General features: G+C 49.5%; 1 protein-coding gene across 1 annotated transcript in view; it reads left to right on the top strand.

Annotated features, from left to right (window-relative positions):
- LOC103759378 (calcium-binding protein 1) overlaps nt 1-11,494 on the top strand; it is a 43,788-nt gene extending 32,294 nt beyond the window's left edge. The window contains exons 6-9 of the mRNA XM_018081918.2: nt 2,467-2,645; nt 3,980-4,156; nt 4,313-4,370; nt 5,549-11,494. Of these exons, the coding sequence (XP_017937407.1) occupies nt 2,467-2,645; nt 3,980-4,156; nt 4,313-4,370; nt 5,549-5,778 (644 nt within the window). The 3' untranslated portion in view covers nt 5,779-11,494. The remainder of the gene's footprint in view (nt 1-2,466; nt 2,646-3,979; nt 4,157-4,312; nt 4,371-5,548) is intronic.
- The last annotated feature ends 1,151 nt before the right edge of the window (nt 11,495-12,645 follow it).

The raw sequence follows: 12,645 nt of genomic DNA, 5'->3' as shown, positions 1-12,645 counted from the left end.
TATCATCAGCTGCTCTAGCTACTGATCAGTAAAATCTTCACTCTACTAGTTAGAACAGAATGCAGAACTAATACTGCACTTGGGTTACCTTTTCTTACTTCCTTTGAAACCACTCCAGTTGTATGAATCGTGCATGTTTCTGATAATTAGTGCACCAAACTTAGTTGATTCACAGATGTATAAAAAATTAGCTGTGCAGTCATTTCCAGGTGGAGTGTGGAGAAGATGAGCTATCTGTTGACTTTTGAGTCTAACCTTCACTGTTTCCGTGTAGGATGGTGAGGACTTTCCTGTGCTATGCAGCTGGCACTGCCATTGCTTACCCTGCATGAGTGCTATCCCAAATGGAGAGCCTTTTGGGCACAGTGGATGCAGGGGAGGTTACATTTAAGTTCTAATATGGTTTGTTTTTCGCACCCATGGAAGCTGGCGCCCCAATTGCCCAAGGTGCCTTGACTGCTGTAGGTCAGCTTCCCTTCATAGGCCTCTCATGTGTCACTTGAATGTCCTTGTGGACTGGAACAATTTATTTCTGAGTTGAGGAGAAAAAAGGGTCTTTCTCAAGCACATTGTGACATGTTCTTCCTTTGGGGAGAGCCTGTGGTGTCTCCTCTGCACAGCAGGCCATTGCAGTAATTCTGCTTCAGCCAGTGGTGCCAGGCACAGTGAAGACTTTACCCCTTTGAGCTCTCAGCTGCATTTCCCTCAATGGCTTTTTATTGCACCATTGTTCGTTTTCTCTGGGTTCCTCTGTGTTGATAGGCATGTAATGGCTTCAGCAGAAATATATGGCTGACTGGGAGGAAATGACCTAGGGATAGTAATTCTGGGCTGTCCTGCCTCTGGGCAAATTAAAACCTTTTTTTGTCAAGCCTCAGTTCAGCCGCTGTACCCTGAAGGACTGAATGTGCTGATGGCAATTACAGAATTAGGCAGGTGCCAGGCATAGTTGTGTTACAGCTTGATGGGCACTGCTTGCTCCCAGTGAGCACCCAGCCTGCAATAAAACCCAACTCGCCTCCACAGCTCTGTCAGCAGGGCTCTGACACGCAGGTGACAGGTCTTCCTCTCCAGTTACCTTCTTGGCTATTAAAGGACTTGCTTCCTGTGCAGGCTTTCCTCTAATAGAAACGTACTTCTGTGGAGTCCTTGGTTCGCTGTCACTGTAATCTGTAGCTGGCCAGAAATACCTGTGTGGGAGGACAGGTTAAACTTTTCACCCTCTGTGTTTCTGGTGATTAGAGTGTTCAGTCCTTGCGCCCAGGTTCGGGTGGTAAAGAGAAGCAGACGATCCTGAACAGCTCTGTGTGAAACAGGAGACTAAGAACTGGCATTAATTTCCTCTCACTCGTTTGCATTGGCTCCGTCTTTGGCAACGTGCTCTGGGTTAGTAGTTCTTGCTTTGTCTTGGCTGATGCAGTGTCTGTTCCCATGGAAATGGGTTTGGAAGTGGTAAGTGTCAGCAGAGAACTTCGTCTGGATCAACTTCTCCTGCCTCAAGTGCCAGGGGGCAGATGGTGTCCACAGTCTTCCCTCCTGCCCCTGCTTCGCTGGGGAGTCATTGGATTTGCAGCTCAGGAGGCATTGCATCAGTTTGCATTTGTACAGTAACCCTGGCACAATAAAATGCCAAGTCGAGTTAAAGTCTTTTGGGGGCTGCTTGAGACGTGGTGAAACAATCAGTGAGAAGAGGCAAATTTTATGATTTCTCTTATTTTGTCAGTTATTGTCCTGTTTAGGAATGTTGTTTGGGCCCTTCTCAGGGGGCTGTTCAGATGGCTGCAGACAGCGCCCACTTCAACTGGGTGGCTGTGAGAACAGCAGCTGATGGAGCTGTTGGTGCTCTTGAAACCCTTGTGTATCTTGCTTCCTTCTTCCTGTCTTCAAGCTGACAGTATTGCAGGGCTGCGATGAGAAGAAAGGGTGTTGTAAGATGCCTAATGCTTTTCACACTTCTGCCATCCCCTAGGCTTTCACTTGAGGGGGATGAGTCTCTAAAACCTGATGCCATCAACTGTTACCTTCAAATCTGTTGTATCAATGAGTCAAGTCAGTCCTGTGCCCGCTGTTTTTGTTTTCTACTCAGACTCTGAGATTTGAAAATACCGTAAAAATATTCTAGGTGTTTTTCCTCTTAGGAACAAGAGCCAACGGCCAAGTCTTTCGGCTTTGTGCACCGTTTGTGAAACAAGCTCTTCTTTCTGAAATGGTGCAAGTGAATTTACTTTGTCTGGACTGCAGCAGGTCCAGAGCTGTTTTCCTACCGGGCTGGGGTTCCAGGGCTTTGGCTCCCTCTGCTTCTGCTCCAGTAGTGCCGCCACCTGGTCAGAGCAAGGAGGGGAGATGGGTCTGACAAGGATGCAAATGCCACTTGTGGAGTTAAGCACTGTAAGAGTATATAAAGTGTTTCTTGCATGTGCCTCAGAAATTAACCCCTCCTCTCACTCTTTTGTGCTTGAAAACCAGCTTCTGACTACGGGATGAAGCTGCCAATCCTGCGGTCCAACGCAGAAGACCAGATTCTGTACCAGACCGAGCGCTACAATGAGGAAACCTTTGGCTATGAAGTTCCCATCAAAGAGGAGGGTGACTATGTGCTGGTGTTGAAGTTTGCAGAGGTCTATTTTGCACAGTCTCAACAGAAGGTAAGCAACAGCTCCTGTGTGTCTCTGATGTGAGTTCCTGGCTATGACTGTGTTCTCAGGTTGCCTCTGCTGCTTTGCATGCTGGAGGAAGGAGTGAAGTAAGGCACTGGTGGTTAACTTATATCCTAGAGCTCTCACGGGCTCTGAAACTTTAGAGCTCTCTCCCACGTTCCAGCTATACAGTCAGACTGGGAAACTGCATTTCAAAGCATTCAAAAACCACGTCCAACTAAACATAACTAGCAATAGAGTTTTATGACCTGTTTAGGCTGTGCTGGTTTTGAAGAGGTTTTTTACGTTTTTCCTGAACAGTTGTTCCTGCCGTGACAGCACAGTTGTGTTGGAGGAAGTATTGCACAGATTGAAGCAGGGAGGTGATCTGGAACCTACTCAAAACAATTTTTACAAATGAAATAAGACTTGATACTAGTTCAGTCTGATCCTGAAAACACAGAATTAAATTCACCCTCTTTATTGCTCTTGTCCACTTTTGAAATACCTTGTGTGCAGAGGTGGAAACAGAAGCACAAAGAACTCAAAGCCCTATGATAAATTGGGGTAGGAGTGGGTTGTGTAATAGCCTGTCTTTCCCTTGACTCCATCAGCTTCTTTAGAGCTGATCTCCTTAAGCACTGTGCTGCCTTCCTGCCAGAGAGGTATTTCAGGGAACAGAACTGGTGGGGCTGGCTTACAGAACGGATGCAAAAAGCAGCTTCAGATTAGACTGAAGGGCTGAGGCATCTTTGGTTCCTCTTCCTTGATGTGGTTCTGCTGGGATTCCCCAGGTGCTGAGTGAAGTTTGAGTCATTGCAGCCCTGAGGAGGACTTTCACTATGAATTCACAGATGTGGTTAGCAGTTAAACATTTTACCTCCTTCAAACCCTGTGTTCTTCAGCAGCTTGTTTCCTCCTCTCTGTTCTGCTGCAGGCTGTTAGTTAGAAATGGCTTCACTCCCTAGGGTGTGGTGTGCCACAGCCACCCCGGGGTGGTAGGAGCAGGTCCTCTGACAGGAGGTGGAAAGAAAGTTGTGAAAGAAAAGCATGAATAAACCAGAATAAAATTCTTCTGTCCTCAGTTCAGAACAGCAGATGTAGGGGGGATTTTAAAAGGAGGAGGCAGGTTCCAGGGTATTTGAAAGCAAGGTTAATGCTTCAGTATCTCTACCTGGCTGCTTTGGGCTTTGAATCCTTCCCAAGGGAGTGGGGCAGTGCATGTTACAATGCTTTCAGGTCCTGGGTGCATAACAAGCAGAGACCTTTCCTGTTCTGTTCCCATTTCAGCTGTCACGTGCCTGAATCTGTTCTGACTCTCTGTCGTTTCTTGCACCCTGAAGGTATTTGATGTTCGCTTGAATGGCCACGTGGTGGTGAAAGACTTGGACATTTTTGACAGAGTTGGACACAGCACAGCTCACGATGAGATCATTCCCATGAGTATCAAAAAGGGGAAGCTGAGTGTCCAGGGGGAGGTTTCCACGTTCACGGGGAAGCTCCACATTGAGTTTGTAAAGGTAATAAGCTTTCCAGGGCAGAGCCCTGATCTTCCCTTTCTCCTTGTTCCCCATCTGTGCAGTGCAGCTCTGTGCTGGAGGAGAGGGGATGGGATGTGGGGAGACCATTCCTTGCCTCAGAACTGCAGCACTGACTGCTGCCTTTGCTTTCTCTAGGGCTACTATGACAATCCGAAAATCTGTGCCCTATACATTCTGCAAGGAACAGTGGAAGGTAAGCACAGGTTTTGAGCCAGAAGGCTCTTCCCCCTTGGAGAGCAGCCTGTTGCTTCTCAGACTATGAGATCATAGCTCTTGCTGACCCACATCTGCCAAAATTGTTTCTCTCTCAGTGAGTTCCCACAGAGTGCAGTTGCAGTTGCAGTAGGTGTGTAATGTCCTCGTTCTCCTCCAAGTCACAAATTCTGTCATTTTGGAACGAGAAAAATCAGTTTGTTTTGGAACTTCCTGTATATGGGGGAGAAAAGAGAACACATCTGGTCAGTCTCAGCTTATAGCTACAGATGCATTCCCTCTGGCCTTGGATGTCAGCAGCAGCCCTGCAGACAAGTAATTTACAGAGTTCTTTTAGCTAGTAGTTAAGTGTTTCTTACCTGGAGCTTCGTTTTGCCTTCTCAGCTTGAGGACAAGGCAGTGTTTTCTTACTGGGTCTCAGATCCTCTGGGTAGCAGTGGGGAGTGCTAGAAAAGTTCTTGTACTTCCATCACACTCTTTGTAAGTGTGCTGGACTGGAAGCCCCTCTGGCTCTTGAACAGGGGGCGTTTAGGACCCCTCTCACCAAACCATCATTTTGCTTTACTGTTAGTCAGATTTCCAAGTGATGCTGAAGATTTGGTGAGAACCTTGTGGCCAGGTGGCACTTTGCTGTGTGGGGGACCTGCAGTTCAGGCCCCAAGCTCAGAGGGCTGGATTTGAGTGGAGTAGGACCGTGTTGCTCTGGTAGCTGTGGGGTTGGGGGGTACAGTGATGTGGGGTAGGACTGTTCATGGAAAGGGTTTTCCATTTCCTGTTTGCACCTGTATCTGCTGGTCCTGCAGGCGGCAGGTGCTTGTTCTTGCTTAGATCTCCCTGAGCAGCTGTAGTATCTGACTGTGTGCTCTGTGCATTAACTTCTCTGTGTGACACCTGGATGGGGTGGAAGGATGTAGGTTTTTTTTGCAGACTGGATTTTTGGATGCTCTTACCTCATGGAGAAAAGAAACAGTGGTGTGATCCTCTGTGAGGGAGGATGTTCCTGTCTTCTGGGGTGTTCTGGTTGTTGTTTCAGTGTGGTGTCAGGTGCCCTCTTGCCCGTGTTCATGTTGGATCAGGGAGAGGGGAAGGAAGGGAGTGTCTCCAGTGATCTCCCAATTCACATCCTATGTCATTGCAACCTTTTGTCTTGTCCAACAGATGTCCCAAAGCTGCAGCCGCACCCTGGTCTGGAGAAAAAAGAGGAAGACGATGACGAAGATGAGTATGACGATGGCTCCAGTGTCAAAAAACAGGCAAATAAGAACCGGGTTCAGTCAGGCCCACGCACACCAAACCCCTATGCCTCGGACAACAGCAGCCTCATGTTTCCTATACTGGTGGCCTTTGGTGTCTTCATTCCTACCCTCTTCTGCCTCTGCCGGTTGTGAGAGCAAGCCCCACAGTGCATCAGCCCAGGGGCTGGGAGGGAAGGAGTTGGACCAAACACGGTTGCTTTCAATTTCTCCATATTGTTCATAATTTAAGGAAAAAAAAAAAGAAAAAAAAGATGATTCATTTGGAATGAATAGCAATGAATAGCAGGTCCAGGTAAGAGGGAGCTTACCTTCCCCCTGCCAGCAAGCAGCAAGGCCCTCGCCTTCCCCTTTGCACCATGTGCAGGCTCCAATTCTCCCTGGGGCATCCGAGAATGAACTGAGTCCTGGCTGGCTGTGTTCTGGGCTGTTGAAAGCTGATGCTACCAGTCCTGGGCCACTTCCCACACTGAGGGATAGCAATGTGCTGCGAGATCTCTGCCTTTACTGGGTGGAATACGGTTCCTTAATCAGGGAAGCAGTTCTTAAAACAAGGCCTGGGTACATGTCCAGGAGCGTGGAAGTGTTGTGGTGCTGTTGGGTGTCAAACGACTATGGAGGACAGAGCCTGGCTCGGCATCTCCCTGAATGTGTGCGGCACGATGTATGGTACTCGCCTGCCTGAAGATCCCAAGACTCCAGCTCTCCACCCAGCCTTCGTGGAGACGGTCCCCTCCTAGGACTGCGAGCTGCACCAGGAGCAGAGGGATTTATCCGGCCTGATTTGCTGCACCAGTTGGGAGAGACTTTCCTAGTTTGGCAGTTGCAGTGTCTGTTCCATCGCAGAGGGATTCTGCTGTAGCCTGCGAGAGGCTGACGTTGTTGGCGTCTGATCAGATGCACTTGTTTTCTGTATTGATTATTGATTATGGCTTTTGTTTCCTTTAATATCCTTTTATTTTCGAAGGTTTTGTTTCAAGCCCAGCTCCTTGTTTTGCCCTTTCTAGCAAGTGACCTCTCCTTTGGAAGAAGCTGAGAATCAGGTGACCTAGAGAGGAACCTGGTCAAGGACTTGTTCCTTGACCTTCCTGAGGGTTAGCTCCCTTCTCCATGACTCTGAACAACCTGTGCTGTAGGACAGAGCGGAGCAACCTGGTGGATGCTCCCTGTGAGCTCTCATTCCCTGTGTAGGGATCAGGCCTCCCTGCAGCAGTGAGAAGTGGAGCTGGTCAGTGTTTACAGTGAGCTCGGCCTCTTGCATATTCAGGCAGCGTAGCAAAGGGGCAGATGTCCAACATTTCAGTCCTGGAGAGCAAGGTGGTTTGTTGCCATCCAGAGATCTGAAAGTGAGCAGAACACTGGAGAAAAGGTCACCTGCTTTCCCCAGGGATGTTTCTGCAAGAGGCTTTTGTTTCCACATGCAGAGCCTGTGCCTGCCTGACAGAGGCTGAACAGAGTGAAAGCTGCTGCTGCTCCTGCTGATCCAGAGCTGCAGGCCCTGAGGAGCTGCCTTTCCATGGTTTTGGCCTCCAACATGTTGAGCATTTCTGGCTGGCAGGAGGGAGATATTCTGTGCTGGAGAAGGCTCTGTCCCAGGCAGGATTGGGTCCCTGTGGGTCAGCTTTAATGCTCTGAGCTCTGGGCTCACAGAACGCTTTACCTCACGCTCTCTCCATTGTCCTCAGAAGTGTTCTGTCTTTCCACGAGCAGTGGCACTGAGCAGTGACCTCTGTGCTGCTCTGCCTCTCTGGGCCTGTGTTTTCTCAGCAGTTGTTCCTGGGTTTGATCCCCTGTGGTGGCTCAGCCTTTCTTTGAGCTGAGCACGGTCAACAGAATTGCATTGTTTCTGGAGAGGGACCTGGAGGAGCAGCCTTTTCTCTTCTGCTGGGCCCAGGCAGCTGAAGCCTTCGCTCCCTCCTTACCCTCAAGCTGTGATAGGAGCTGTCAGCTCAGGGGCTTCAGGCTGGGAGCTGGGGGAGGTGACAAAGTGCTGCTCTCTGCAGCAGTGCCACTGAACCTTTTCTGATCACACACATCACTGCTATAGGCCTGACCCTAATTCTGTCTCTGTGAGCTGAAAAGCAAGCAGGATCTTAATTATCTTCTCTCCAACTGCATAAATGGCAACAGCCAGTTTGGGAGAAGCAAGAGTCCCTGCCCTAGTTAAAGGGGAAGACAAGCTTTAAGGAGAGCAAATTCTAAAGAACAAACCTTAGGATGAAAAGGTGGTAAGCTTGAAGTGTTCTGCTTCATCTTCTAGCTGCTGTTAAAATCCTAATACTTATAAAACTCATAAAATATGAGCTCTGTTTTGTTCAGTGACAGCGCCTGCAGGGATTCTCCAGCGTTTTTGGGATTGCTCTAACTGGAGCACAGAGACATTTAGATCTTTATCAGTTTTGAGAAGCATGAACTGCGCTGATTTGTTAAGCAAAGAACCCGGGATTGAAAACAGGCGTCTCTGTAAGGAGCTGCTCTCCTCCAGGCCTTTTAGGTTGCATTTTATTTGAGCATCCTTGAGGCAAGGAATCACTCGGCTTCTTGTGGCTCACCCAGTAATCTCTGCACCTTGCCTGGCATGGGAAAAGGGGTGTGCATTTAGATGTGCAAAAGTCGGAGACAAGTCTTCTAGGGTAGTTTATCCCAGCCTTTCCTGGCAGCCAGGGCATCCATTTGGTGCCATCAGCTGCCCCAAGGCAGAGCTGTGCAGTGTGATGTTGTGTTCCAGTTGCTCAGTTTAAATGAATCTGTCTGATTTGAATAAGAATAGGGAGGAGGAATAGTTCATGGCTTCAATTTAGTTGTTTTGACTCTGGTTTTATGCATCTTTGTCACTACAAAGCTGGTGTCTGGGTGGTTCCTGACCCTGTTAAGGTGCTATGAGCAGTTTCCTTGTTGATCCATCCCCTCCTGACAGGTTTGCCTTGAAGGAGCCTTCAAACAGAGCATGTGGGAGCACAGAGGGTGGTAGAGGGTGACCAGTCAGCACCTTGCTGGGAATGGTGTACTCTGGCTCCCCTTGCCATCTCTGGCTAGTATCTGCAAGCCAGATAAATGGGTCCTGAGCAGGGAAAGAAAAAGTTTGGGCTGTCTGTAGCTTTCCAGAATGGGTGTTTGAGGGAATATCCAAGACACTGTTTAAGTGAGGCAGGTTAGAGACAAGCCTGTTTGTGCTGATTCCTCCCACCAGCAGCAGGCACATGGAGCACAGCAGTGTGAGGAGCTGGGTCAGAACAGACCTGATTTGATTCATGTTGTGTAGAAAGGGGCAGATAAGGCAATTTTAATAAAGCTTCCACTTAATAAAGGACAAATGACACCTTTGATCATGTTTCGGGCCTGGATGCAGTCTCAGCATGGTGGTTTCAAAGCCTATTTTAATTGCCCCATCAGCCCCTCCTTTAAGCCAGGCCCTTTTCCCCTTCTGTGTGTGTAACTAAACGTCTCTGACCCTTTTGAGTGTCCCAGGTGGCAGTGAGCAGAAACCCAAATGAATTCCCTTCTCTTTTTGGTGCCTTTGTCTCAGGCTTTGAATAAAAGTCTATTTGAAGGAGCTTCTTTTTTTTTTTAAGGAGCTTCTGAGTTTTTTGTTTTTCCCCAAGGGACAGACATTCCCTGCCCTTGAGATCAGCTGGGGACTATCTCCCTGTCCCTGGATGCCACCTCTGGAGGTCACAGCTGAAGCAGAGAACTGTGAGCGAATATCTTTGTTTCCAGCCCTTGAGATCAATGGAAGAAAAGCCTAACAAGGGATGGGAGAACTGGAAGAGCTCCTTCAGGTCCCAGAAATCTCCTGAAGGCAGGATGGAGAACTTCCAGACAGTCTGGTGCCTGTGTGTCTGTGCAGTTCAGAGCTGAGTGAGTCATGGCTGGGTCCTGGTGCTTACAGCTTCTGGGTGCAGAGGGATGTTTGGGGGGTCCCGCGCCCCAAATTTACTTGCTGAGGTCTTGCCCTGTGCTGTTCAGGTCTGAACAGGGAGCAGGGACCTGTGTGTTGTCCCTTGGCCTTCCCTAAGTTGAAATGGGATTGCAACAGCCAGGGAAGTGTCTTGATATGGGAACTCTGGGCTGTGCAGGCCTGTTGCTGATGGAAAACAGCAGGAGGAGGGAGAGGACCATCAGAGCAGGTTCAGCCCTTGTTGTGAGACAGATACTGAACAGCTGCAAAGTACCAAATGTTTCAGGCTCTGTTTGGTGCTCAAATGTGGGAGAGATCCGTCTGCTTCTTGCACTTATGGTGAGGAGGGAAATACCCCCGCTGAGAATCCAAGGGAAATGGGAGCTGGGCCAGCACTGAGCTAATTTACCTACTGGCACTTCTGCATCTCCCCAACAAATGCCAAAGCCTAATACAATTCAAGGATGCCATTTTACCGTCGGCCTGGTTCCACCAGTCTGTCCTCACCGGCTGGTCCCAAGTAGGCTCACCCAAGTGTTCTCAAACGGCACAAACACACCAGGCTGGAGCTGGGAAGGCTCAGAAACGTGATCACACGAGTGGGCCTCCCGTGCTGCACCTCTGCTTCACGCTGCCCAGCAGGTCTGGGGCACGTGCACTCATCTTGGATCCAAAGGATTTGTCCCAGGAGTATAAGTAGCATTGAAAGGTGCTGGGCTGGATGGGAGAGGTGAAAGCAGGTCCATGTCTTCCGGGACTCTGGCTTGCTCAGAGTTTATTGCTGTATATTAAATACTATTTTTGAAGATTGAGGGGAAGATGAGGGAGGGGGAGGGATGTGACGATGCTGTCCCCAGTCTGATCAATGGGATGCTACTGCAGGTTATTGATAGGTTTTGATTTTTTTTTTGTTTGTTTCTCAAAAAGTGCTTTATATATAAAAAAAAAATTTCAACAAAACACATGCTTTCCTCCCTCCTAGAAACAGTGCTGGCTGATTAGAACATGTGAATAATCTTTTGCAAACATCAAAGGTCTCTGCTAAAGAGTTCGTGTGATGGAGATTTGAAGGCGAGGGGCAAAGTACAGCTTGAACCAGTTTTTAACTGGGAGAGTGTGAATCCAGGAAATGCAGGATCTCTGCCCTGGAGTTGTTCCCAGTCACAAGTAAGGGGGATATGTTTTTCCTGTGCTGCCATGGCTGTTCTGTCACACCGTGGCAGTTCCTGTGCTGGGGTGCTGGAGCAAAACAGCAGCTGGAAACTTGCTGGCAAGTGAGGGCTTGAATTTTTTGTGGTTTCCTCTGGGGCTTCGTGTCTTCAGAGCTTTTGGTAAAGCAGCCCCGGAGCCTGTGAGAGCAGAGGCAGGATTTGTGCTCGTGGCAGGAGGCAGTAGCCAGGACTGTGAGAGGTGACAGTGGTGTTTGGGTCCCATCAGTGCAGCACTTTTAGCATTGGCAGATGGTCCCACCACTCCATAGTGCCTGTCTGGGGATGTGTGGAAGTAACCCATACCCTTGGCATTAAGGACACATCACAAACTAGGTAAAGCTGCAGGTCTGAGAGTTACCTGTAAAGACTAAAGCAGTGTGGGGAGAGATTCCCATCTGTGTCTGTCACCAGTACAAAGGGGTTTTAAGGAGGATTTTTTTATTTTACTGTCCGTTGCTTTGTGTTCTAACAACTTGCAGTGACATTTTTTTAGTTTGTTTTGCAGCGAGCTTGGCCCCTGGGTGAAAAGCACAGATATCTATTTCTGATTGCATCGGCTTTGCAGGGACTAGTTTGGGGGGAAAGACGGGTGTGGGGGTGGGCTATTTTATTTTTGGTACACGGTAGCAGTTTTATTTTTTAATTTCCCCAGGATGTTTGGTTGAGGGAATGTTCTGAAATCTACTGTCTGGCAGTTTGACCAGCAGTGTGCTAAAGGAAAATAAACAAAATTATATTGTCACTTGGATGAGATGGTCCCTCTTTTCTGGTGGTAGGGGCAGAGGAGCCCCCTCTGGTTTTTAAACCCAGAGCCTCTCCCTGACACGGCCTCCGCCACAGCCCTGGTGTTGGCACAGCCCTGGTGTTCTCTTGCCAGTCATTTTGGGCTATTAAGTGCAAGTTGAATGGTACAACATCCTGTTAAAAGTGCTGATGCAGACCTTGTTGCTTCCTGCTCAGATAAGGAGCGCCAGAGATGTAATCTGCCTTCTGGGGCTTTGCAAGCTGCCCCCATTTCAGCTTGAAACTGCATCAGAGGTGGGCAGGCGGGGCTGGAGCTGGAGCAGAGAGAAGGCAGCACCTTTGTGTTCTAGGTGCCTGATCTGGGGGTACAAGGGGCCCTGGCCCCATGCAGAGCAGCTGCTCTTCCAGACAGCCTGGCTGTGTCCTTCCCAAGGCACAGGATGGAGGGACCGACCCCATGCAGTGAGGAGGGTTTAGGAGCATTGGCTGGACAGGTTTTTGTGAAATAGCTTTTGGTTGGCAGTAGGAGGTGCGTTCTGCTCACAAGCAGCAGCAAATATCACTAACCACTGCTCTAAATGTGCTTCTGCTCATGGTGAGCGTGTTCAGTGTTGGCTGGAGACTGAAAAGAGGATGCAGATGTTTCTTGTTCTTGCCCCAGTTCCCCAAAGGGCTGGAGGTGGGCTGGTGGGCTGCCCCTCTTTGGGAGGAAATGCATCCTTTCCTCCATCGGATGCTCCTGTGAGTCACTCCAAGTGGGACCTCCCCAGTCCCTCCCACCAGGCTCAGGACGCTCGTCCGGGGTCTGCTGCTGTCACCTCCGGTGTGCCCGGGGTGTCCCCAGGCCCTGCAGCGGGGGGGTGTCGCTCCATGGCATCCCCTTGCTGACACCGTACCGGTTCCCCGAAAAGTGCCCTAAACAGCCCGTCCCATGACCGCACCGGGGCTCTCGGGGACACCCGCTCTGTCATCACCGGCCGTGCTTTCGGCAGCGGGGTGATGCCAGCGAGGGGTGATGCCCGGCTCCCCAGGCAGGAGCGGGGCGGGGGCTGGCAGCGGGGCAGCGGGAGGAGGGCTGGTTTTGTTTGTTTCTTGTGGTTTTTTTTCCCCTCAAGTTAACTCCCCTTCCCCCTCCGGCCCGTCCCGCTC

Source organism: Manacus vitellinus, unplaced genomic scaffold, assembly GCF_001715985.3.
Source record: "Manacus vitellinus isolate BGI_N305 unplaced genomic scaffold, ASM171598v3 scaffold_58_pilon, whole genome shotgun sequence".
Taxonomy (NCBI): Eukaryota; Metazoa; Chordata; class Aves; order Passeriformes; family Pipridae; genus Manacus; species Manacus vitellinus.
The sequence above is the reverse complement of the archived record's forward strand: the minus strand, read 5'-3'. Positions and strand labels throughout refer to the sequence as shown.